General features: G+C 47.5%; 1 protein-coding gene across 2 annotated transcripts in view; it reads right to left on the bottom strand.

Annotated features, from left to right (window-relative positions):
• LOXHD1 (lipoxygenase homology PLAT domains 1) overlaps positions 1 to 23,595 on the bottom strand; it is a 289,678-nt gene that overhangs the window by 4,139 nt on the left and 261,944 nt on the right. For both annotated transcript variants that reach the window (XM_054031209.1, XM_054031208.1), the window contains 3 exons: positions 9,249 to 9,419; positions 4,941 to 5,079; positions 2,098 to 2,259 (listed from right to left, as the gene is read on the bottom strand). In XM_054031209.1, the coding sequence (XP_053887184.1) occupies positions 2,098 to 2,259; positions 4,941 to 5,079; positions 9,249 to 9,419 (472 nt within the window). The remainder of the gene's footprint in view (positions 1 to 2,097; positions 2,260 to 4,940; positions 5,080 to 9,248; positions 9,420 to 23,595) is intronic.

The following is a 23,595-nucleotide window of genomic DNA, read 5'->3' as shown; positions in this document are numbered from 1 at the left end:
CCTCTCATCATTTTTGAACCCTGGGATGGGCAATACTGAAGGCTGGATCCAGCAACTGGAGCAGCTGCTGCTAGGAAGGGCTGTGGTTACGGAGAACATTTAAGAAGCCAGGGTTCTGGGCAGAATGGGCTGTGACAGGCTGTAACTTACAGCAGAATCTTGTTGTTGTACTATGTCATGTTTAAATAAAAAACTTGAATTGTGCTTTAAGAAGACCCCTGCCCCCTTGTGGGGCCACACTGGTTCCAGTGAGGCCCTTCAGATGCACAATAGCCTCGGGCATGTGGCTGTGATTGCAGGGTTGGGCGTTAAGAGCCGCAGGTTTCCCCTGATTGCGAGACAAGACTATAACTGTCTGAGTTTTCATTGCAAATATTAACATGGCCCTTCTACAGGCTGATTTGATTTAGCTGTTGATTAATTTGCTGGAAGAGACACTTAACATCAAAATCTCACATCAAGGATTTCTTTTTAAACACTAAACTGTCTCAGCAGGAATGAAACCCTTAGAGTTAAAACTTTAACGGTAGTGGCAATATCGCAGAGAAGAAAAGGAATCCATTAATAGTTTGAATATGTTTGCTTAGCTATTTTGGCCCAAGATTGGCAGCTAGTAGGTATTCGCTCTTCAGATGACCATTCTTTTCCTTTTCCTGCCTATTCGCAGCGCTAGCAGCTCATTAATTCTGCATGAACATTGCCACTTCCAAATGAAGGGCTCAGGCTGATGGGGCCAGGGACTTGAAGTGCTGAGAGGTTAGCCGATCACACGAGATCACCAAGATAATCTGAAGTCTCTTGAAAATCTTGGAAGGTTTCTGCCATCTCCAAACCAGAGAATAAAAATATCTGTTGGTTTTTGTGACAGGGTGTACTGGGCCTTTGTGGCCCCCTCCTGGAGGCCCCATCATCCTGCCCCAGGAAAGGAGCAGCAAGGTGGATCCTGGACATGCCTAGCAAGGCTGCATGGAAGCGGCCAATCAGAGCCCAGCAGGTTCAAATAAAAGGCACTGCAGGGCCCAAGCAGGTCAGTTCCTGGCTGGGACTAGAGGGGCAAGGTGGGGTGCTTCTCTCTGGCCTTAGGAGCTTACAGGATAGCCAGAGTCTGTTACTGGCAGCATTTGCTTAGCTGGGTTTGCAGGGAGAGAGGATATAAGACACCTTAATCCTGAGATCAGGGTGAAGCTAAAAGGGGACAGGTAGGAAGAGGCCAAGGAAAGAAGTGGCAGCTAATTGAAATTGAGCCGTATGTGGTGGCTGTTCATAGGGTCCCTGGGTTGGAACCTTGAGTATTGGGCAGCCCTGGGTTCTGCTACTGGCTAGAAGTAAAGTGGTGTAAACCCCACGAAGTGGGCAGGACTGAGTTGGGAGCCCAAAGAAAGGGCAAAAGGCACCTACTAAGGGCAGATAGACTGTTTATCTATCAGATGGTATATACCCAGAAGGTGTTCATCTAGACTTGGCTGGAGAGCCAAGCCACAGAAGACCTGCCAAGCAAGTCTATCGGTGCTGCATACAGCAGCAGGAGGCGCTCAAGAGGTGTGTCTCCCCGTTATAGTTTTGTAGATGACTCCTGAGGTGCTTTTGGATCCAAGGATTCACACTGGAACCATCCCAAAATGCAAAGGGAGTCAAATCTGAGGTTTCTCCCATGTTGAATACTGACATGCCTGAATGTCATTTTCACAGAAGCAGTTTAGAGGCCAATCTTTGAAAAGTGGCCCACAGAATCTCAATGACCAGGTCTAGATTTTCAACGAGTTTAGGAGTTCAGGGCTGTTGTTTTTTTGCAAAATACATGCTGATTTGTTTTATGACTGTGCATCCATCTGCACAAGCAAATAATTCACACCAGAAACATGGAAACCATGCATGCAAATTAGACTTGTCTGCGGCAGCTCCTAAATGTTTTAAATACCTTGCCCTTAGTTTTTAAAGCATGCTAAGAATTTTTAAGGCTCAACATGCATGGCTAGGAAGGATTAACTATTGAAGAACCGGGTTACAATACTATTTAAATCTCCCAGGCCATTCTGCCTTTAGCCCCTGGAGTTCTTTATTGCATACTGCATATCTGTTTTGATGGAAACAACTTACTTGTTGCAAAGTTCCATCTCTGTTATGATTATCTCTCGAACATGCCAGTACGCATCAGCTTTTGTGGTTGACTTCCTTCCATCTTTTGGACAGTGACCAACACAGATGGCTGCAATATCACCAACATTCTTTGAAGAAAACAGAAATTTGTCTGTTGCTCCCCTGCAGGAAACATAGAAGAGTTTCAATTAACATCTTGGAGACTGGCAATGACTTGTGTCATGTTGGCATTAAGTAATTTGAGCGTGGCTATGAAAGATATAAAACAAACCTTCATTTAAAGGCATTTGATTTAACCCATAATTATTTATCACAAAGTATAATTTCCGTATTTAAATTCAGTATTTTTCCTGATTAGGATGACACTTTAAATTACTACCACTAGGACCTTCCAGGGTATGTTTGAGCTACTTCACATCCAAAATCAATTTGTCTTGTTATAGAGAAAGCTAAAGAATGACTAATTTTCCCCTAAAGCATTCATTTTTTTCCTCTGACAGATATTGTATCTGTTGTAGATCTACTGAGCATAGCTGCTTTTAAAACCACTAGTCAAACTACCCCTCCTGTTTTTAAGCTGTTCTCAAGATGGGCTTTTAAGAATAATGTATCTCTGTCAAACATTTGGCCAACTCTTCTGTTGTGTATCTTTAGTAGCTGCCTTATCGGATTAGACCAGTAGTTCTCAACCCGCAGCCCAGTTAGCCCACTGCTGCAGCCCTGCTGCATGCTAAAAAAAATTCAAAATTTGCCGCTCTGGTCTGGCAGAGGACGGGGCTGGCTGAAGGGGAGAGAGCATAAGGCAGCTTGCAGGAGTGTTCCTACCAGCAGGGGGCTGGTGAGTGCTGCAGGAGGACAGGGGGCAGGAGAGTGGGTCTCTGGGCAGGGTTGGGGGGGGGGGCAGATCTGGGCAGTGAGGGGGTTGGGTGCTGGAAACTAGGGGTTTGCGGGGATGTTGCAGCACCCCTAGGTTTTAGGTGGGGCTCCACTCCTGGCCTGGCACCTTGGGTCCTAGCTGCCAGCTGCCTGGCCCCACACAGCGGGGTCCCCGTCTGGCTGACAGCTGCCCAGCCCTGCGCGGTGGGGTCCAGCCCCGCACTGCAGGTCCCCGGTCCGGCTGCCCGGTCCAACGTGACAGGTCCGGGTCCCAGCTGTCTAGCCCTGCGCCCGGGGGTCCACTCCTGGTCCCACTCTGTGGAGGTGTCTCTGGGTAGGGGGGTGCTGGGCACAGGCGACTGTGTGTGGGTTTTGGGGGGGGGAGGGCCCTGTGGTTCTCAACCTGTGGTCCATGTAATACATTGTGGGCCGCATATGCAGCCCACTATGACAAACAGGTTGAGATTAGACTGTTAGTAAGGCTGTGAGTCTGTCAGGGAGGTTACGGAAGTCACGGATTCCGTGACTTTCGAGGACTTCCATGACTTCTGCAGCGGTGGGTATGGCTGGCCTGGGGGCACCCGAGCAGCCTCCCCCTTCCCCTCCCGCAGCACCCAAAATTTAGTCGGGGGTATATAGTACACGTCATGGACATGTCACGGGCCATGATTTTTTGTTTACTGAACGTGATCTGTCCATGACTTGTAATATATACCCCTGACTAGAACATAGCCTTAACTAGTAGTTCATCCAGTTGTCTGTCTCCAACAGTAGACAATGCTTAATACGTCAGAGGAAGGAATCCTAGCCCCATTATACCCCTGGCCAATTGTGTAAATAGAGGAGGTTCCTTCCTAACCACCACAGACAATCTGCTTATTCTGTGAAATATGTTTTTCTTGTTGTTTCTTTTTATTGCAGTCCTATCCGTCCCCAAACTGTGCCAAACCGCTTGATAACAGGAGCACAGCACTGGTTAACAGATGGAGGTTTCCTCGTATCATGGCTGTTTGCTGTTGGGTCACTGATGTTTAAAATAGCTACATACACACTGATGCCATTAATATTAAGAGTCCAATTTACTTATTATAAGTTTGCCTGCTTTGGAAGGAACTCTCTTGAGTTCCTGACAGAAAAACACTCCCTCCCTCCACAACAAACAAGCTACTCTAATATTCTTTGTGGTCTACGGGCAGCATACTGTCTACAGTGTCCATAAACAAAAACAACACAAAACCTATCTCATGGATACTAATAACTAGAGGGGTTTGACCAGTTCTTAGTGTGTTCAGGTGTAGATTTGAAATGTGGAAGAGGGACTCTCATTTGTTTCATCTACATAAAGGTGCCGCCAGTCAGTCTATACACTACACATAATAGCGCCCATTCATATCTGCAGTATAAAGTTTTCTTTCATCATTTCTCTCTCTCCTTTTCTCGCACGCAGGACATATACCAGAGATCTCTCATTCCTAAACCAAAGATTTGGAATGTGAGGTCAGATCTAAACAGCACTGACAATATTTAGCCTGGACTTATTTTTACTCTCTTCCACCCCAGCAACCTTCTGTTGGAGATGTTAAAAACACCTCCCCCTCAGATGAGTTCTTCTACAGCTCCTCCCAGCTGAGCCTGTTGGGGTTCCCCTTAGGCTCCTCTGGCAAACCCCTGAAGTATCATGACCCTTGTTTAAGTTTTGAAGGATATGCGCACACGTATATGTACGTGTCCAATCCCCAGATGGACATTTCTGCTCATTCATAAACTTGGCCTCCAGAGGCAAACGTTACTTCTTTCTTCCACATTACTACCTGTTGTATCTTTCGGAAAGGAAAGTAAGAAATGGTCTGACACTCCTAATGCCTCTCCATGGATCTGCCAGAGGAAGGGAGGGAGGGGCCTTTATAAGAGAGACACAGCTGGTGACATTCCCTTCCTGCTCACCCATCAAGGCCTATCTCACCTACCTTGTGAATTTCCTTTTTTTGGAGGAGTTTTCCAGAAGGAATTCTTTTGAGCGGCCCTTCTTTCCTTCTAAGATGATCCAGATGTTTTCCTTGGTTTCCGCATCCTCTGTGTCGCTCGTCACTGTGACAATCTCATAGGCTTCCAAGGCAAAATTAAAGCACAAAATTAAATAGCCAGAGCAGAGCAGATGCAATCAATGACAATGGCCAGACAGAGACTTGTCTATTGTACTGTCACTATGGCCTTCGGGTAATGGGAGCTTTGCCATTGACTCCTGTGGGACCAACATTTCACCCCAGGGAAGGAATAAACAGGAAACAGAATAGGCTTAGGATGATCAACAAGCAGGAGTGTCTGGGGCTACTCTTGAGTGGCTCTCTTCTTTCAGAGGACTCAAAGGGCAGTTGTGAGCAGCTGTCCCTCTGCCCTGATGGCAGGTGTGCTGCAGTGGTTGATACTGTTTCCTGTCTTGCTCAATGTGGCTATGAGGCCACTAGGATGGTTAGTGAGGATACAGGGGCTGCAGTGCATTCAGTATGCTGATGACATCTTTGTCTCCATCATGTCTCACCTGGCTGGAGCAGTGGGATGAATAATCTTGTGCCTAGATGAACGTGCGGCTTGGATGAGAGCTAACTGGATGCAATTCCATCAAGACTGAGATCGTGCTGCTGGGTTGTGGAAGCAGCTGAGGAGCTGGTGGAATTCATATGGACACCCCTCATTGAGGGAGCGCAACCACCATTTGTTAAACAGGTCTGCACTTCATATGTGTGTATATGGGGGCGAGGTATTAGGTCATGGGCAACTCCTAAATGCCCAGGCAGTGGCTGTAGCCAAGAGTGCTCTCTTCCATCTCTGCCTGGCAAAACGATTTACAACCTTCTCTCTCCTGTGGGAATCCTCTCACAATTGTCCATTCCTTGACCACCTCATAATTAAACTGCTGTAAGGTGCTCCACATGGGCTTATACCTTGGGACCACCAGGAAGCAGCAGCTAGTGCATAATGCTGTAGCCTACTTATTAAAGGGAGTTACACATTGGGAGCACTTTAGATCAGTGTTCTGTAATCTGCAATGGCTTCCAGTAAGCTTCCAGGTAGAATTCAAGGTTTTGGTTTTAAACTATAAAGCCCTACACTGGTTTTGGACCTAGTACCATGAGAGATCACCTCTCGGTTTGTCATAAGCAGCCACGGATGAGATCATCAGAGGCGCTTTCAATACAAATAAGAAGGAGCTGCTGACAAGGCATTCTCTATGAGGGTTCCATGATTTTGGAATTTGCTCCCTCACTGGTCTACCAGAGCTTGGATTTGTTAACTTCCTGAGCATGCTGCAAAGCTCATCTTCCCCCCACCCCTGTACTTTGTTTAGTCTGCTGAGGAGGGGATGGATTGAGGAGGGTGTATTTTTGGACAGTCCGTTGACTACATTTATATTGTAAATTTTAATTTATGAGACAGGCACCCAGAGCACTGGAGGGGCCCCTCTAGATGTATTTTAAACACCCGAAGAAAATAAATTAAAAAGTAAAACAAAAGTAGTCAACATCCTTTATCAGAATAATTTCCATTCTGGTTTAAAACCTAAGAATGGCCATACTGGGTCAGACCAATGGTCCATCTAGTCCAGTATCCTGCCTTCCAATACTGGCCAATGTCAGGTGCTTCACAGGGAATGAGCAGAACAGGGCAACTATCAAGTGATCCATCCCCTGTTGTCCAGTCCCAGTTTCTGGCAGTCAGAGGTTTAGGGACACCCAGATCATGGGGTTGCATCCTTGACCATCTTGGTTAATAGCTATTGATGAACCTATCCTCCATTAACTTATCTAATTAATTTTTGAACCCTGTTATACTTTTGGCCTTCACAACATCACCTGGCAATGAGTTCCACAGGCTGACTGCGTTGTGTGAAGAACTTCCTTATGTTTGTTGTAAATCTGCTGCCTATTAATTTCATTGGGTGATCCCTACTTCTTGTGTTATGTGAAGGGGTAAATAACACTTCCCTATTCACTTTCTCCACACCATTAATGACTTTACAGACCTTTTTCAAATTCCCCCTTAGTTGTCTCTTTTCTAAGCTGAACACTCCGTCTTTTTAATTTCTCCTCATATGGAAGCTGTTGCATAACCCTACTCATTTTGTTGCATAACCCTACCGTTCTCTACAGATTTTTCCAATTCCCATATCTTTTTTTGAGCTGGGGCAATCAGAACTGCACACAGTATTCAAGGTGTGGGTGTACCATGGAGTTATATAGAGGCATTATGATATTTTCTGTCTTATTATCTATCCCTTTCCTAGTGGTTCCTAACATTCTGTTCCCTTTTTTTTGACGGTCGCTGCATATTGAGCAGATGTTTTCAGAGAACTATCTATAGTGACTCCAAGATCTCTTTCTTGAGTGGTAACAGCTAATTTAGACCCCATCATTTTATATGTATAGTTGGGATGATGTTTTCCAATGTGCATTACTTTGCATTTATCAACATTGAATTTTATCTGCCATTTTGTTGCCCAGTCACCCGTTTTGTGACATCCCTCTGTAAATCTTTGCAGTCAGCTTTGGACTTAATTATCTTGAGTAACTTGGTATCATCTGCAAACTTTGCCACCTCACAGTTTACCCCCATTTCCATTTCAACTCTGAATATGTTGACCAGCAGAGATTCCAGTCCGGATCCTTGGAGGACTCCACTATTGACCTTTCCATTCTGAAAGCTGACCATTTATTGCTATCCTTTGTTTCCTGTCTCTTAACCAGTTACCAATCCATGCTTACTTTGTCTAAGAGCAGGGCCACCCCTAGCTATTCTGGGGCCCTACGCAGCCCCCCCTGCAGGGGTGTGTGTGTGTGGGGCCCCAGGCCTCCACGTAGGGGAGTGGGGGGGGGCTGGCCCCAGGCCTCCGTGGGGGGGCAGGGCTGGCTTGGGGGGCAGGGGGGAACCACCCCCCAGCACTCACCAGCGGCGTGGCTGGGGCCGGGTTGCTACACTCCCACCGCCTGTGAGTGCAGCCCCGGCCCTTCTGCAGAGCTCAGGGGAGTGAGGGCGGGGAAGAGGCGGGGCGGAGCAGGGGCAGGGGCCCTGGGGAAGAGCCGGAGCAGGGGCTTGAGCAGCACGCAGCTGCGCAGGGCACCAGGGAATGTGGTGCCCCAAATTTCCTGGTGCCCTACACGGCTGCGTACTTTGCGTATGGGTAAGAACGGCCCTGCCTAAGAGCCTTGTACTTATAAGTACCTTAGATAGATGAATGGCATATTATGCAAGGGTGTCCAATTGAATGGACAGAGTTGAATTAAGCTGAAGTAGGGTGACCAGATAGCAACTGTGAAAAAACGGGATGGGGGGAGGGAATAGGTGCCTAGATAAGAAAAAGGTCCCAAAAAACAGAACTGTCCCTTTAAAAACGGGACATCTGTCACCCTAAGATGAAGGATTTGTTAGGGTATGTCTGCACTTGCAGCTGGGGGTGTAATTCCCATCTCGAGAGCTAGCATGGGTTTGTTTCTTCCTCAAGCTAGTGCACTAACAATAGAATGTGGCTACAGCAGTGCAAGTGGTGGGAGAGGCTAGCTGCCCTGAGGATGTGCCTAGCGCCTCAGACAGGTCTGTACTCGAGGCAGCCTCACATCACCACAGCTGCACTCTGTTCTTAGCATGCTAGCTCGATGAAAGCTAGCACAGGTATGCCTCATCGAGCCGGAAATCACACCCCAAGCTCCACATGCAGACATACCTTGGGTGACATACCTTGGGTGATATAAATTCTCCAGACTCCTCAGGGCAGGGACCTGTGACATGCCTGGCACTTTTGTCGGAGCTATGAAATAATAATGCTTTCTCCCTCACCACTGACCTCAGTGGAGTTACCCTGGTGTCAAATCAGGAATAACTCAGAGCAGAATCAGGGCTATGGGGTTTTAAACCCTGCAGTCGAGCTTGCAGCCCCAAGGCAGCTGGGGCAATGTTACCTGTACGCCTTTGGAAACTGAACTTATTTTCCACCTTAAAGATTCAAGCCCATTATTTCTAATGAGGACATAACCTTGAATTATCTCTGCATAGTGCTAGCGTCAACAGATGCATATGGTGCCATCTTCACTTTCAGCCTAGAGTGAGACTAAGTGTGCTTCCTCCTCATAAATCTTCTCTCATAAAACCACGGTGCTGGGTATCAACAGGCACTGAGGTAAACTACGCCTGAGAAGCACCTAGTGCTAGTCCGGTGACTCTCAGACGAGTGGTTTCAATAGCTCCAGCCATCCGGTGACTCTCAGAGAAAGTCTCCAACTTACATGTGCGCTCCTTCAGTTCCAGGATGTCGTTATTGGCACAAGCCAGTTCTCTTATGAGCTGACCGTCATCTTCGCCTTTAGCCAGCCAGCGATCACACTGGAAGCGGAACGTCTTATCGAGGGTGGCGTCTTTCACGTCGATGTATTCCAAGTGCCAGCCAGGTGCAACTCCTTTTTGGTGAAAAAGAACAAATATATAATGCTTGGGTAGGTGACATACCCATCGCCAGAAGGAACCTGTGGGCCCTGAAAAGGTATGTCCTTTGTTTAGAAAGGGCCATAAGCGGGCCTGGTGCTCTACAGAGGCAGAAAAGACAAGGTCGCTACCCCGTGGAGCTTATCCTATAAGGACCACGTTCATCATGAGTAAGGAGGCAGGGCAGCCAATTGAAGGGCAGCAGCAGCCCCCCTCCTCTGGACCCCAAGAAGGCTCCCCAATATGTTGGGGAAGAGTCAGACTAGGTGAACTGGACCGCAAGTTCTTCCACTCTTTTTGAACCCCACTTTGCTATTATTGCAGATATCCTTGTGAAGGGCTGCTGGGGCTAGCTCTGTGTTGAGAGGAGAGTTCACCGTGGATATATCATAGATGCCATTAGAGAGTCAAGATTTACCTCACTGCAATCTCTACAATACTAATTATTTGGTAGTCTAAGTATAGGGCAATGTAACTGTTAGTAAATTGGACTTTTTAAATGGGGACCATCATGTGTGTGCGCACACACCGTGACGTGCCTGGAGACACATAAGAGATCTCTCTCTACAGAAGAGATAGGCAGATGTATACACTTATTCTGGATTGATCCTTTTAATTACCCCCTACGTTTCTAATTTAAAAACCCAGGGGGAAGAGCTGGAGACGCTGTCTTTTGAAAATCTGGCCCATTGTGTCTGGGGTTGGGAACGAAGCAGCACTCTGATACAGGACAACGATTCTTGCGTTTACAGACCAGGAGCAGACCTGCCGAGTAAGAAGGTGCTGCATTGGCAAGCCGCCTTTCAGGGAATGAAACCTCAGTTGAAGCATTCTGTTTCAAAGCTCTCTTTGTAAATGGACCCAGACCCATCCCTGTTGTGACTCCTTGGAAACCAATGGAATTACACCACAAAAAAAGTAGCCTATTGTGGGCCAGATCCTCAGCCCAGCCTGGGCTGGGGGTCTAGCGAGATATGGGAAGGGCAAAGAGTGGGAGCATCTCGTGCTCATGCAGCTGCTCCTTAGCTTCCCTAACGTAGCCCCATGGCAGAGAGACCAGAGGATCCACTGCTCTGCAGATCCGCCGGCTTCACCCCTCCCTTGGCCTACTCAGTCCTAAGCCTGTGTTAGCTGCCCTGCAGAGATCCTCTAACGCAGCGTTTCTCAAACTGGGGGCCCCGACCCAAAAGGGGGTCATGAGGCTATTGGGGGGGGCAATGTCATGAGATCACAAAAAATAGGGTTACATACATCCAGGTTTTCCCAGACATGACCTTTTTTTTTGTCCTCCGATCTCTGTCCGGGTGGATTTTTGGAACACGAATATCCATGATTTTTCCTTGCTTGTCCTTTTTCCTTGCCTTCAGAGCTGGCAGCCAGAGAGCAGCGGCTGCTGGCCAGATGCCCAGCTCTAAAGATGCCCAGCAGCAGCACAGAAGTAAGGGTGGCATGGTATGGTTACTTAGTTCTGTAAGGATCTGCTCTGACACCGCAAAAGCTATGTCTGGTACCAAGAATGGGAGGGCGGGCTCATCACAGCCTGAAATATTTTCAAAAGGGGACCCAGCAAAAAAAGTTTGAGAACCTCTGCTCTAGAGCAGCCCCGCAAGCTGATTCCCTCTCCCACCCTGAGCCCACTGTCTGTAGACGTAAGGGCTGATTTTGTCTCTCAATGTGCATGGTTTGCTTTATGCTTGTAACAGACCTGTTCCTTGAAGACCTAAAACTGATGCCAACAGGAGCCTGGGATGCACAGAAGGGCTGGGATCAGGCCAAGGTGCACTGTACGAAAGCCTAGAGGGACTTTATTGACTTTGCTGCACTTATGCTGGGGATGAACTTGGACCAATGTGTTTGTCTCTGCTGCAGTTTTATAAGATATTAAATACTAAGTGACTGACCAGTCCCTGCTTTTTGTGTACAACCTTAGTCTTAAAAATAGTCCTGGTCACTGCTATGCCTTTGTCTAACATGCTTTTTTCTGATCACCATAACAAGTGTTGATTACCCAGATTAATGTTTTCAACAAAAGGTACTTAATTCCGAGCCTGTTCTGCTGTCATTGAAATCCCCAGCAGCAAACCTGTCCTAATAAAACCCATGGCTATGACACGTAGGCTTCCTGCATGGTCCCACTGCTGGAAGTGACATTTTCAATAGCAAGCAAAACATTTCAAATGTAATTAGAGGAGGAGAAGAGCTTTGGGGAAAACAGAATCACTTTGCTGGCTTGACTCTGGCAGTTGTATAATTTAGTGTCATGTAGGGAGATGTATTATCTCCTCCAAGCAACCTTAGCCACAAGGATCAGTTCAGTTCTTCCATCTGTTTTCTGTTCATGGGGTTGCTGGAGTTGGCAAGTGTGAAAAGATGGCCCCAGCCCCATAGACTAGCTAGGCATGTCTATTGTCTGCAGACACCGATTCTTTACAGTTGTATGAGAAAAATCCAGTTCAGACCTACTCAGAAATAGTTATAAGCTCCCCTTCCCAATTATTCAGGCCTCCCTTCCTGCTGGGCGGAACAAGAGGGGGTGGCACACCCAGATTTTTGCCAGGGTTTGCTGGCCCCACTCGGTCACATGCTTCCTCAGGGCCTGTCCCTGCACAGCAGCTGCTGAAGCTGGCAAGCTGGGAGCCACGGCCCTCGGGGCTAACATCTAGGAGTTGCAGGGAGGGGCCGCTGAGTGTAAGAGGGGAGGTGTCTTGGGGGGGGCATGACTCAAGCTCCGGGGGAGGGGGGGCTGAATCTTTAAATTGTGCCCCTCCACTCTCAGTATGCATCAGTCAATTCAGCCCCCCCCCTCCCCCCGCAGTCCCCTGCTGCAGGGCAGAAACCCTGAGCTCCATCCCCAATCTGGTAGGCAGACAATGGGGGCGGGGGCGGAGCTCTGCGAACTGTACTTTAACTGTACACATGTGGCTCGCAAGCCGCAGTTTGGCCATCCCTGAATGATAACATCTGCAAGTACTAGTACTTGAGACGGATTTCAAAAATCCACGTCAGACAGTAAAATGATCATTTTAGGGGGTCAATAAGCAACTGTGTTCCCCATTCCCTCACTACAGCACTGCACAATTGGCTGGGTGCACTATGGCTTTCTTTTAGTCTTCCTCTAAAACGTTAGATACTGGCCACTGTCAGAGCTAAAGCTGATAATGCATTCCCATCCACGTGGCCCTGCTACACTACTCCTGCTTATCTGCCCACCAGCCGCTCTATTTGACCATAACAGGCATCAGCTGTAAAATGGGACAATACAAATAAATCATATTGATCGGAAACTCAAAACAAATGTGTGAGGTCATCAGAGTGGGGAGAGACATGCTGGTAGATGAGGTGCCAGCTCTTGCCAAGGTTGTAGGTGTTAGGGTTACCATATTTGAACATTCAAAAAAGAGGACACTCCACGGGGGGGAGGGGGGAGAGTCGGCCCTGCCCACAGTCCACCCCCACTCCTCCCACGCTCCGCCCCCACTCTGGTCCAGGTCCCGGCCCCTCCCCGCTCAGCCCTGCACCACTGCTGGCTTGCTGCGTCCCTCCTCAGTCCCCACCCACTGCTTGCCTCCTCCCACCTGCCACTCACCTCCTCACTCCCCTGCCAGAAACCCCCATGCCCATCCTGAGACCCCCCGCCTGCCGCTGGCTCACCACTTCTTGCCTCCTCATCCCTGACCGCTCACCAACTGCTGGCTCCCTTGCCGCTCGCCTCTTCAACCCTGCTGCCCACCGCTGGTCTTTTCACCCCCCTCCCCCCACCTGCTGCTGGCCCGCCTCCTCGCCCTCCCGTCCACTGCTGGCTCCCTCAGCGCTCGCCTCTTCACCACCCCCTGCCCGCCGCTGGCTTGCCACTTAGGGTGACCAGATCGCAAGAGTGAAATATCAGGACACATTGGGCGAGCGGGGGAGGGGGACGACGACGACGACAGACACAGGTGCACAGAGCCATGAGAGGGGGCCCTAGGAAGTTACCAAATGCAAAATTTTACCTGACTCTCGGGACAATGGCGTCCTGATTGTACATTAAGCAGATGCACGCTGCCAGGTGCAATCCCTGCTTGCTAAGGTGGGTAAGTGAACTAGCAGTGCTCAGCCCCGGCCTGCCCTGTGGAGAATCAGCATGTGCAGAGGCAGGTGCCTCCTTTCCTTGGCTCTGCCACGAGCAAGGTGGACCGGTCTGCACACACTCTGCTGGGGAGGAGGATGCAGCCTCTGACACTTACCTCAGGGATCTGCCAGCCGCTTCCTGGGAGCCACCTCAAGTAAGCACTGCCGGGAGTGGTGCTACAGCTACACAGCTGCAGCTCTGCTGCTGCAACACCATAGAGTAGACACTTTCTACATCAATGGAAGGGGGCTTTCCATCACTCTAGTAAACCACCTCCCAGTGTGGTGGCAGCTAGGTTACTGGAAGAATTCTTCTGTCGACCTAGCCGTGTCTACACCAGGGTCTAGGTTGGCTTAATTACAGCGCTATGTGGTGTGAAAAATTCACACCTCTAAGAGATCTAAGTCCAACTAAATTTTAAATGTAGACCAGGGCTATCCCAGAGAAGAGAACATAAGAATGACCATACTGGGTCAGACCAAAGGTCCATCTAGCCCAGTATCCTGTCTTCCAACAGTGGCCAGTGCCAGGTACTTCAGAGGGAATGAATAGAACAGATAATCATCAAGTGATCCATCCCCTGTCGCCCATTCCCAGCTTCTGGCAAACAGAGTCTAGAGACACCATCCCTGCCCATCCTGGCTAATAGCCATTGATGGACCTATCCTGCATGAATTTATCTTGTTCTTTTTTGAACCCTGTTATAGTCTTGACCTTCACAACATCCTCTGGCAAAGAGTTCCACAGGTTGACTGTGCGTTGTGTGCATCAGGATAGTTTGCCATGGTGCCTTTAATACTGTCTCCTTGAGAAACCCTCAGCTCTTCTGAACTCCTACTTCTCTTAAGATTTCCTCCCATCCCATTTTCTTCCCTACAAATTCTGAGTTTGTTGAAGTCTGCTTTTTTTGAAGCGCACTGTCCTTATTCTGCTGGTCTCATTCTTTCCTTTCTTTAGTCTTCACCTTCACAACATCCTATGGCAAAGAGTTCCACAGATGGATTGTGTGAAGAAATACTTCCTTTTGTTTGTTTTAAACCTGCTGCCTATTAATTTAATTTGGTGACCTCTAGTTCTAAAACCACACAGAATAGCTAGTCCTTTCGCCACTAAAGCCTAGAGTGACTTTCTAGAAGGCTCAGTCTTATGGCCCACTTATGACATTATAGTGACTAAAGCCTAGGGGCAGAGTGCTTAGTGCTTTCCCCAGTGAAGCCCTGCCAGTGGCCAGCCATAGTCACTGCATTTGAGGGACCATGGAGACTGATCCCTCTGTGCACACCCCAGGAAGATAAATCTCCTCAAAGGAAGAGAAGAAGGAGGACTAGAGCAGGCTAAGCACAGGACTAGGGGTAGCAGGCTTATCTAGAAGTTCACAGATGGATTGTGTCTCCCCAAGGTGAAATCCCTTGCTGAGCTCCCATAGGGGTGTTTCAGCTCTGTGTATCTACTTAGGACTGAGTTATAAAGGCACAATCTAGCCCTTCATAGCCAAGTATTGTAAATTAATAGATTACATATGTATTGCCCTTTCATCAATCTGAGCAACATTTCATTCGATGAGAAGAGTGACATGGTGCCTGTAGAAATCATTAGCGGAGAGTGTGTTGTTAAAAAAAGAGGTGGCAGTTACTTCAGTGCACTGCGCTACTACAATCTTGTTTAGAAGAATATTACATTAATGACAGACAATGAAAGTATGGAGAGACACAGATTTGGATGAAACATAAAAAAGAGACGAGGGTGCAGTGGTTAAGGTGCTAGCATAGGACTTGGGAGACCCAGCTTCCCTGCTCCATCACAGACCTTGGGTAAGCCACTTAAGGCTCAGATCCTCAAAGGTAAATAAGCACCTAACTACCATTGATTTTAATGGGAGTTAAGCGCCTAAATACCTTTGAGGATCTGGGCCTTAGGGAACTGATGCACAGAGAGGCTATCTGTAAAATGGGGATATTAGCACTTCCCTGCCTCAGAGGGGAGTTGTGAGGGTAAATATGTTAAAGATTGTGGAGAAAGTCCAGAGAAGAGCAAAAAACAGTGTGTAAATTATGGGCCATCTCCAGGCATCATTATATGCATGGGACACCTATTGAATTCAGTGAAAATTTTGCATGTGAATTTACCCCTTAATATAATGATAAACCCATATCTGTTTCAGTGCAGACAGGGAGAAAGGCAAGTGGCTTGGTGCTGGTCTCCCCTCCCCGAGCCCACCCCGCTCCCTTCTCCACAGCTTCGCCCCGAACCCTCCCTGGGAGTCCCCCCCTTTGGCTGCCAGGTTTCACACCTGCTTGGCCAGGAGCCCCCCCAGAGGGACCTGCCAGGGGGCCAGGTGAGTCCCAGCAGTGCTTACCTGCTGGAGCGGCTCCCAGGAAGCATCCAGCAGGCAGGTCCCTGCCTCTGGTTCCTAGGGTCGCGTCGCTTGGGCGGGTCGGGTTGGGTTGAGGGGGGCGGGTGGGGGGCTCTCTGCCCGCCGCCCGTGTCTACAAGCCCCGCTCCGCTGCAGCACGCAGCAGAGCGGAGACCTTTTCGCCGCCTCTGTGTGCCTGGGGCAGGGCTGCACTCTGCATGCTTCTGCTGGCTGGCGGGATGGCGCTGCCGTGCCAGCGCTGCCCCAGGGCCCAGGAGGAAGAGGTGAGTGGCGCCGGCGGCACCGGCTTGCCGCGGTCCCCCCCGATATCAGGACAAGGTGCGTCCCGACCAATGTAAGGTTGGGATGCGGGACAAGTCCCCTAAAATCGGGACTGTCCTGATAAAATCGGGACGTCTGGTCACCTTATTTCCAGTCGTCGCTCGCCTCTTCACCCTCCCCGCCCACCACTTGCCTACTCACCCCCCACCCACTGCTGGCTCACCGCTCGTCTCTTCACCCCGCCCTGCTTGCCTACTTACCCCTCCTGCCGCAAGTCCCTCTGTCTCCTAGGATCAGGGGCAGCCAAGGGGTCTCCACGTGCTGCGCCCACCCCAAGCGCAAGCTCCGTGGCTCCCATTGGCCGGGAAAAGCGCCAATGGGAGCTGCCGGAGCCGCAGAGCGGGGCTTGCAAGCATAGGTGCTGACTTTTGGTTTTGCCGGTGGGTGCCCCACCTGGCCCTGCCCCCTCCCTGAGGCCCTGCCCCCACTCTGCCCAAGGCCCCATCCCCACTCTGCCTCTCTCTGCTCCCCACTCCTGTTGGCTTGGTCTAGCACCTGACTCCACCCACTCACTCAAAGTGACACAGGAGGTTCCCCTCCTCAGGGTAGGAAAGGTTGCCTACTGGTTAAAGCACAGGCCTGAGGCTCAGGTGTTCTGAGTTTGATTCTCTGCTCTGCCACAGACTCAGGAAAGTCACTTCATCTCTTGGTGCCCTAGATCCCCCCTTCCAAATGGGGCTAATGCTTCCCTGCCTCCTAGGCTAAATCCATTCATGCCTGTGTGATGATGGGGGCAATGGAGGTATCAAGGTTTTGACATCCCCGGCAATGAGTTCCACAGGTTGACTATGTATTGTGGGAAGAAATACTTCCTTTTGTTTGTTTCCTATCAGCTCTAAGCAGGGGCGGCTCCAGGCACCAGTGCAGCAAGCGCGTCCCTGGGGCGGCAAGCCGCGGGGGGCGGCCTACCAGTCACTGTGAGGGTGGTAGTTAGGCAGCTTTCAGCGGCATGCCTGCAGGAGGTCTGCCGGTCCCGCGGCTTCGGCGGCAATTTGGCGGCAGGCATGCCGAAGGCGCGGGACCGACAGATCACCCACAGACATGCGGCCGAATCCGTGTGACCAGTGGACCGCCTGCAGGCGTGCCACCAAAGGCCGCCTGACTGCCATGCTTGGGGCGGCAAAAAACATAGAGCCATCCCTGGCTCTAAGACCCCTGAGGGTGTATTTCCAGTAGATACAAATGTTATCATCTTTTTCCAATGGCAGTGTGCTTTCTTTTCCTATTAAGTCACTCAGCAATTAGAAATAAAGTCTTAAAAACATTGTAATCTATTTATACAATGCATTTGATATTTCTCCAGCACAAATGAAAACACACTCCAGTTCAAGATATTAAAGGTATAAAGATTCAAAACATAAAAACAAATTTAAAAATTGAACTTGCATTTACAAATGACTGATCTAAAAGCCTGTTTTAGCTCTGGAAACAGTTCAGTTTTACAATGTAATAAGAAATCCTGAGTATGTATCTACAGTGACTGAACTGGACGATTCTTAACTATGGTCTTAATGAAAATACAATATCATAGAATCATAGAATATCAGAGTTGGAAGGGACCTCAGGATGTCATCTAGTCCAACCCCCTGCTCAAAGCAGGACCAATCCCCAACTAAATCATCCCAGCCAGGACTTTGTCAAGCCGGGCCTTAAAAACCTCCAAGGAATATGACACTATACGTCTTAAATGTTAAGAAAATTTGCCCTCTAAACAATGTCATTTTCAAGGGCATACTCAAGTGTTAAAGAAGTTACTAAAGAAACCTGTTCTAAGGCTGTAACAACCAGGTAGAATTAAAAGCACTCCGGGAGGGTTTTTTTATTATTATTATTAAAAGTCCCCAGGATCCATTGACTATTTCAAGAAAAAAGATTGAGAAGCAGACGTATGTACAATAATACTTCCTCTGATTTCCATCAAGAGCAATCGAAATGTCTCAGGGAAGACCTGACTGTGACACTGAAAATAAAACCAATCAGCTTTGTGGGAGAGACTTGAGATCAGCACTCACCAGGTCCCTTCTCTCGGCCAAGGCTAGCCAGACACTGCTCTCTCCTGGGTCTCATCCTATCAGCTGGTGGGAACTATTTACCCACATGAAGTGCTTTGAGTGCACCTCTGGCCCAGGGGCTGCTAGCTGCAGGGGACGGGGCGGGGGGATTTCTAACTCGCACAGGCTCTCAGCCGCTCAGCCTGAGGGGGCATTTGAGAAACTCATTAAAGACTCCCTCTGTGTGCGAAGGGATGGGGAGGACAGAGCAATCCAGACAGCTCTCCTGCTCCCAGCCTTGGAGCAGCAGCAGCCCACGCAATGGGGAATTTACATTTCCCACAGCCCAGAGCGGAGGGGGAGAGAGGAGTTGCTGATCCAGCTCCTCCGGGACAGCCGTATCAACTTCTTGCTCCGGGAGGAGTAAAGACCTGCTCTGCTCTGGAAACGGACCACTTTTACCTGCCATGGGAGCCGGGTTGGAAACTGCAGCTACATGCTGCTCACCAGCTGACAAGCGGCTGCCCACTACAGTAGATTGGTTAGAAACAGCGAATCCAGCCTCCCGCCAAAGGTTCACGGGGCTCTGCATGCGCGAGAGCTGATTTGCAGCTGCCACAACTGATTATCTAGGGTTACCATGCCTCTGTATTTTCCCGGACGTTTTTAGATATTAAAAAATTCCTCCCGGATAGGGATTTAAGAACTAAAAAGCCGGACATGTCTGGGAAAATACGGACTTATGGTAACCCTAGTAGGTGTCAGCTGAACACTGACAAACTCATAGCTGGAAACCAGACCAGCTCACCTGTATGTTAGTATTGCTCAAGAGACTTGTAAAGATGTGTTGAGTCTCCATAAAGGCTTGTAAGTGGCTGCATGTGTTCAGCTTACTTGTAATGTCTGTATCCCGTGCTTTAAGGTGATATGTACGTTTTGCTTTATAACTGTAAAAAGGCCTGCTGTGAACTTGTGAACCCAAGCTGGAGGAGGGATCCCTCACTCTTCAAGAAAGACTATCAAACCTAAGTGGGCCATTGTGAAGCATCACAATACAAAGACTGAGCAAATAGCCCTCTCACAGGATACTACAAGGAAGTTGGTTCCATCAGCTGGAATTCTGGAAGAAGGGAACGAAGACCACTCACATGAAAATTCTACATCTCTTCGCTGTTTGGATTCTCACAGAGCTGGAGCTAGGAAACAGAAGCAGAGACCCCCAGGCTCAACCCGGGCTAGCCCTAAAAGACATTCAGTGCGGACAGATTACTATAACTCTGTCACCTTTTGGGACCATAAACTGTAACTCAGTTGTGTATATATGTTGCCTGCTTAAATATGTAAATAACTCTCTCATTTCTTTTTCCTGGTTAATCAATTCTCAGAGTTTTTACTACAGGATTGGCTACAAGTGTTGTCTTTGATGTGAGAGCTGAGGTACAAATTGACCTGGTTTGAACTGGTCAGTTGGAACTGGACCTGGTCGGTTGGAACTGGCAACAACCTGAATATTTTGTGAGCTTTGGTGTAAGTGACCATGTATCACTAAGTCCAGCTTGCCAAGGTGACAAGATAGATTGGAATGTGGACACAAATCAGACGTCAAGAATTATAACATTCAAAAACCAGTTGGAGAACACTTCAACCTCCCTGGTCACGCGATTACAGATCTCAAAGTCGCAATACTCCAACAAAAAACTTCAAAAACAGACTCCAACGAGAAACGGCAGAATTGGAATTAATTGGCAAACTTGACATCATTAAATTAGGCTTGAATAAAGACTGGGAGTGGATTGGTCATTACACAAAGTAAAACCTATTTCCCCATGCTAATTTTTCCCCCTACTGTTACTAACACTTTCTTTTCAACTGTTGGAAATGGGCCATCCTAATTATCACTACAAAACTTTTTTTTTCACCTGCTGATAATAGCCCACCTTAACTGATTACTCTCGTTAAAGTTAGTATGGCAACACCCATTTTTTCATGTCCTCTGTGTGTTTGTATATATATATATATATATCTTCCTACTGTATTTTCCACTGCATGCATCCAGTGAAGTGGGTTTTAGCCCATGAAAGCTTATGCCCAAATAAATTTGTTAGTCTCTAAGGTGCCACAAGTACTCCTCTTTCTTTTTTCATGGTAAGACTGGTACAATACTTAGGAGTTCACATTTGTTACTGAGTTGGTGAAATCTAATTATAGAACATACCAGCAGTCTGGGGTGCCTGCCCTGCTTTTGACAGTCTGCCCTGAGGTGGGAACCACGCCAGACAGCATGTCAGCGAGATATTCCTTTATATGCTTTTATTTAGCATTTTTCATCAGTGGATCTCAAAGTGCTTTCCAAAGGAAGTCCGTATCAAGAACAAATCATGCCAAACCAACCTAATTTCCTTCTTTGACAGGGCTATTGGCTAGTGGATAGGTGGGAAGTAGTAGAGGTGCAAACTAGGGAAATGTGGTCTAGATGGAATTACTACGAAGTGGATGCACAGCTGGTTGAAAGACTGCATTCAATGGTTTGCTGTCAAACTGGGAAGTGTATGTAGCGGGGTTCTGCAGGGGTCTGTCCTAGGTCTGGTACTATTAAATATTTTCATTAATAACTTGGATAACTGGAGTAGAGAGTATGCTTATAAAATTTGCAAATGACACCAAGCTAGGAGGGATTGCAAGCTCTTTGGAGGATAGGATTAGAATTCAAAATGACCTTGACCAATTGGAGAATTGGTCTGAAATCAAGATGAAATTCAATAAAGACAAGTGCAAAGTACTTAATTTAGGAAGGAAAAAATCAAATGCACAACTACAAAATGGGGAAAAATTGGGTAGGTGGTTGTACTGCTGAAAAGGCTCTGGGGGTTATAGTGGATCACAAATTGAATATGAGTCAACAATGTGGATGCAGCTGTGAAAAAAACTAATATCATTCTGTAGTATATTAATAAAAGTGTGGTGGGATGTAATTGTCCTGCTTTATTTGGCACTGATGAGGCCTCAACTGGAGTACTGTGTCCCATTCTGGATGTCACACTTTAGGAAAGATATGGACGAACTGTAGAGAGTTCAGAGGAGAGCAACAAAAATGATAAAAGGTTTATAGGAAAGGCTAAAAAAAACCTGGGTATGTTTAGTCTTGAGAAAAGAAGACTGAGGGGGGAACCTGATACCAGTCTTCAAATATGTTAAGGGCTGTTATAAAGGGGACAATGATCAATTGTTCTCCATGTCCATGGACGGTAGGATAAGAAATAATGGGCTTAATCTGCAGCAGGGGTGATTTCTGTTAGATATTAGGGAAATTTTTCTAACGATCAGGGTAGTGAAACTCTGGAACAGATTTCCACGGGAGGTTGTGGAATCCCCATCATTGGAGGTTTTTATAAACAGGTTCGACAAACCCCTCTCACGGATGGTCTAGGTTTACTTGGTCCTGCCACAATGAGGGAGCTGGACCTGGTGACGTCAAGGTCCCTTCTAGCCCTACATTGCTATGATTCTAAGATCCCCAGTTTACAGATGGGGAAACTGAGGCACGGGGAGGTGAGAGATATGCCTAATATCACCCAGCAGGCTAGCGACAGAGCTAGGAATAGAACAGCCTTATATATTTCACCTCATTTGGGCTCCTATTAATCCTGTTGTGGTAACTGGGCCTACAAACTTACCCGATTTGTGAGATCCACTGTAAAAATTGAGTGGAAAGATCATAAAAGTCACAATAAGTTATAATAACCAATGTTGATGGGAAAGGCTGGCAAAACAAGACAGAGACTCAGTGAGTCCAAATAAAAAGGCCTACTGCTATAACTCAAAGACTGTGTTAAGATCATACCTGGTAAACAAGAAAAGTGTGGAAATGGAAAGCAATAAACCAAAATTGGTACCTCAGAACTTAGGCTTAACTGGTGGACAAAATAATGAGGGTACAGCCTTTTCCACCCATCATTCCCTTTTTGGGGTCTTCAAAAAAGAAACTCTGGGGAGCCCCCCACCATGTGTTCTTTTCTTTCTTCCTCCAGCTGAGAAAGCGCGTCCCGAGCTTCAGAGACTTCCCAGTTGATATTCCTGATGATTCCCCACTTGTAACGCTGACAGACCCCGGCTAAGATCAAACCTGGGACCTTTGGAGCTTAATGCATGAGCTGGTACGGCATGAGGTAAAAGACACGTCTCTTTTAGCCAAAGCTATAGCAGACTCATCAATTTCTAGTTGATCTAGTTGCCACCAGAGGGGGACAGAGTGCCACCCCAAGCAGGCATGCGTTACAATGGCACTGAGGCTGAGGTTTCTGTGTACCAAACCCAAAACCTTGTTTAAAACTGTTTCATGTAGGACAGTGACTTGGGTCATGTTAACACCTTTGACTCTTTGGGCCCATTTATTCCATCTAAATTAATACAGCATCTCATACCACACTGTTTCTCACTGAGTAGAGAGATAACCAAATGTCTCTTAACAGCTTTTGACAAATGGTGAGCTTATCTTTTACACTGCTTTTAGGAACAGATGTATTTTTACATCTCCACTGCCTGTACAACTTGAGCATCACGGAATTTGACTCAGGTGAAACCTAACAATAAACTCCATGAAGGCTCTGAGGCAGAAAATCGTACCTCTAAAAGACTCCTGTGCAAAAACACTTTACTACTCAGGGTGAATATGTAGCAGTGTTTTGAGGATGCTAAAGATATTCTTGTGATTGGAGCATATTTCATGTTTTACTGAGGCACACTTTATGTAAGAGCACTTAGCATGGGTGAAGAGTAATTTGTAAGCAAGCATAACAGATGAGGCTCATAGTACAGATATGCTTTTAAAGAACAGATAACTCTACAACTGCTGTATGGGCTAGTGAGTTATTTTAATCTTATGGGACAGAGAGAGGGAGAGAGTCTGATACTACAATAATAAGCTACATTAGATGGACATGAGTAACCACGTAACATTATTATGTGACCCTTGTCCTACCTTCCCCAATTTTGTTTGCTTAAATAATTTTTTGTATCCTGTCAAAAATCCAGACTGTAAGCTCTTTGGGGAAGGGTGATTGTCTTCTATTTGTTCTCTAAAGCCCCACAGCACATGTTTGTGATAGACAGATACAAGGAAGGGGCCTTTTCCCCCAGCTATGAATAAAGAGGATGAACAGCAACAACTCTCATTGAAACAGGAGCTCAGTGCGTTCACCCACTTCCATGTGATGAATCTCAAGATACATTTAAGCAGGCTGATTTAAAAAAAGGAGGAAACAAAACTGGGCTCTGGATGCATAGAATACGTGGATAACCATCAAGCATTGACTAAAGGGCTTCAAAAAAGACTTTTGGAGTTTGAAACTTAAACAAAT

This window comes from Malaclemys terrapin, chromosome 6, assembly GCF_027887155.1.
Source record: "Malaclemys terrapin pileata isolate rMalTer1 chromosome 6, rMalTer1.hap1, whole genome shotgun sequence".
Classification (NCBI taxonomy): domain Eukaryota; kingdom Metazoa; phylum Chordata; order Testudines; family Emydidae; genus Malaclemys; species Malaclemys terrapin.
The sequence above is the reverse complement of the archived record's forward strand: the minus strand, read 5'-3'. Positions and strand labels throughout refer to the sequence as shown.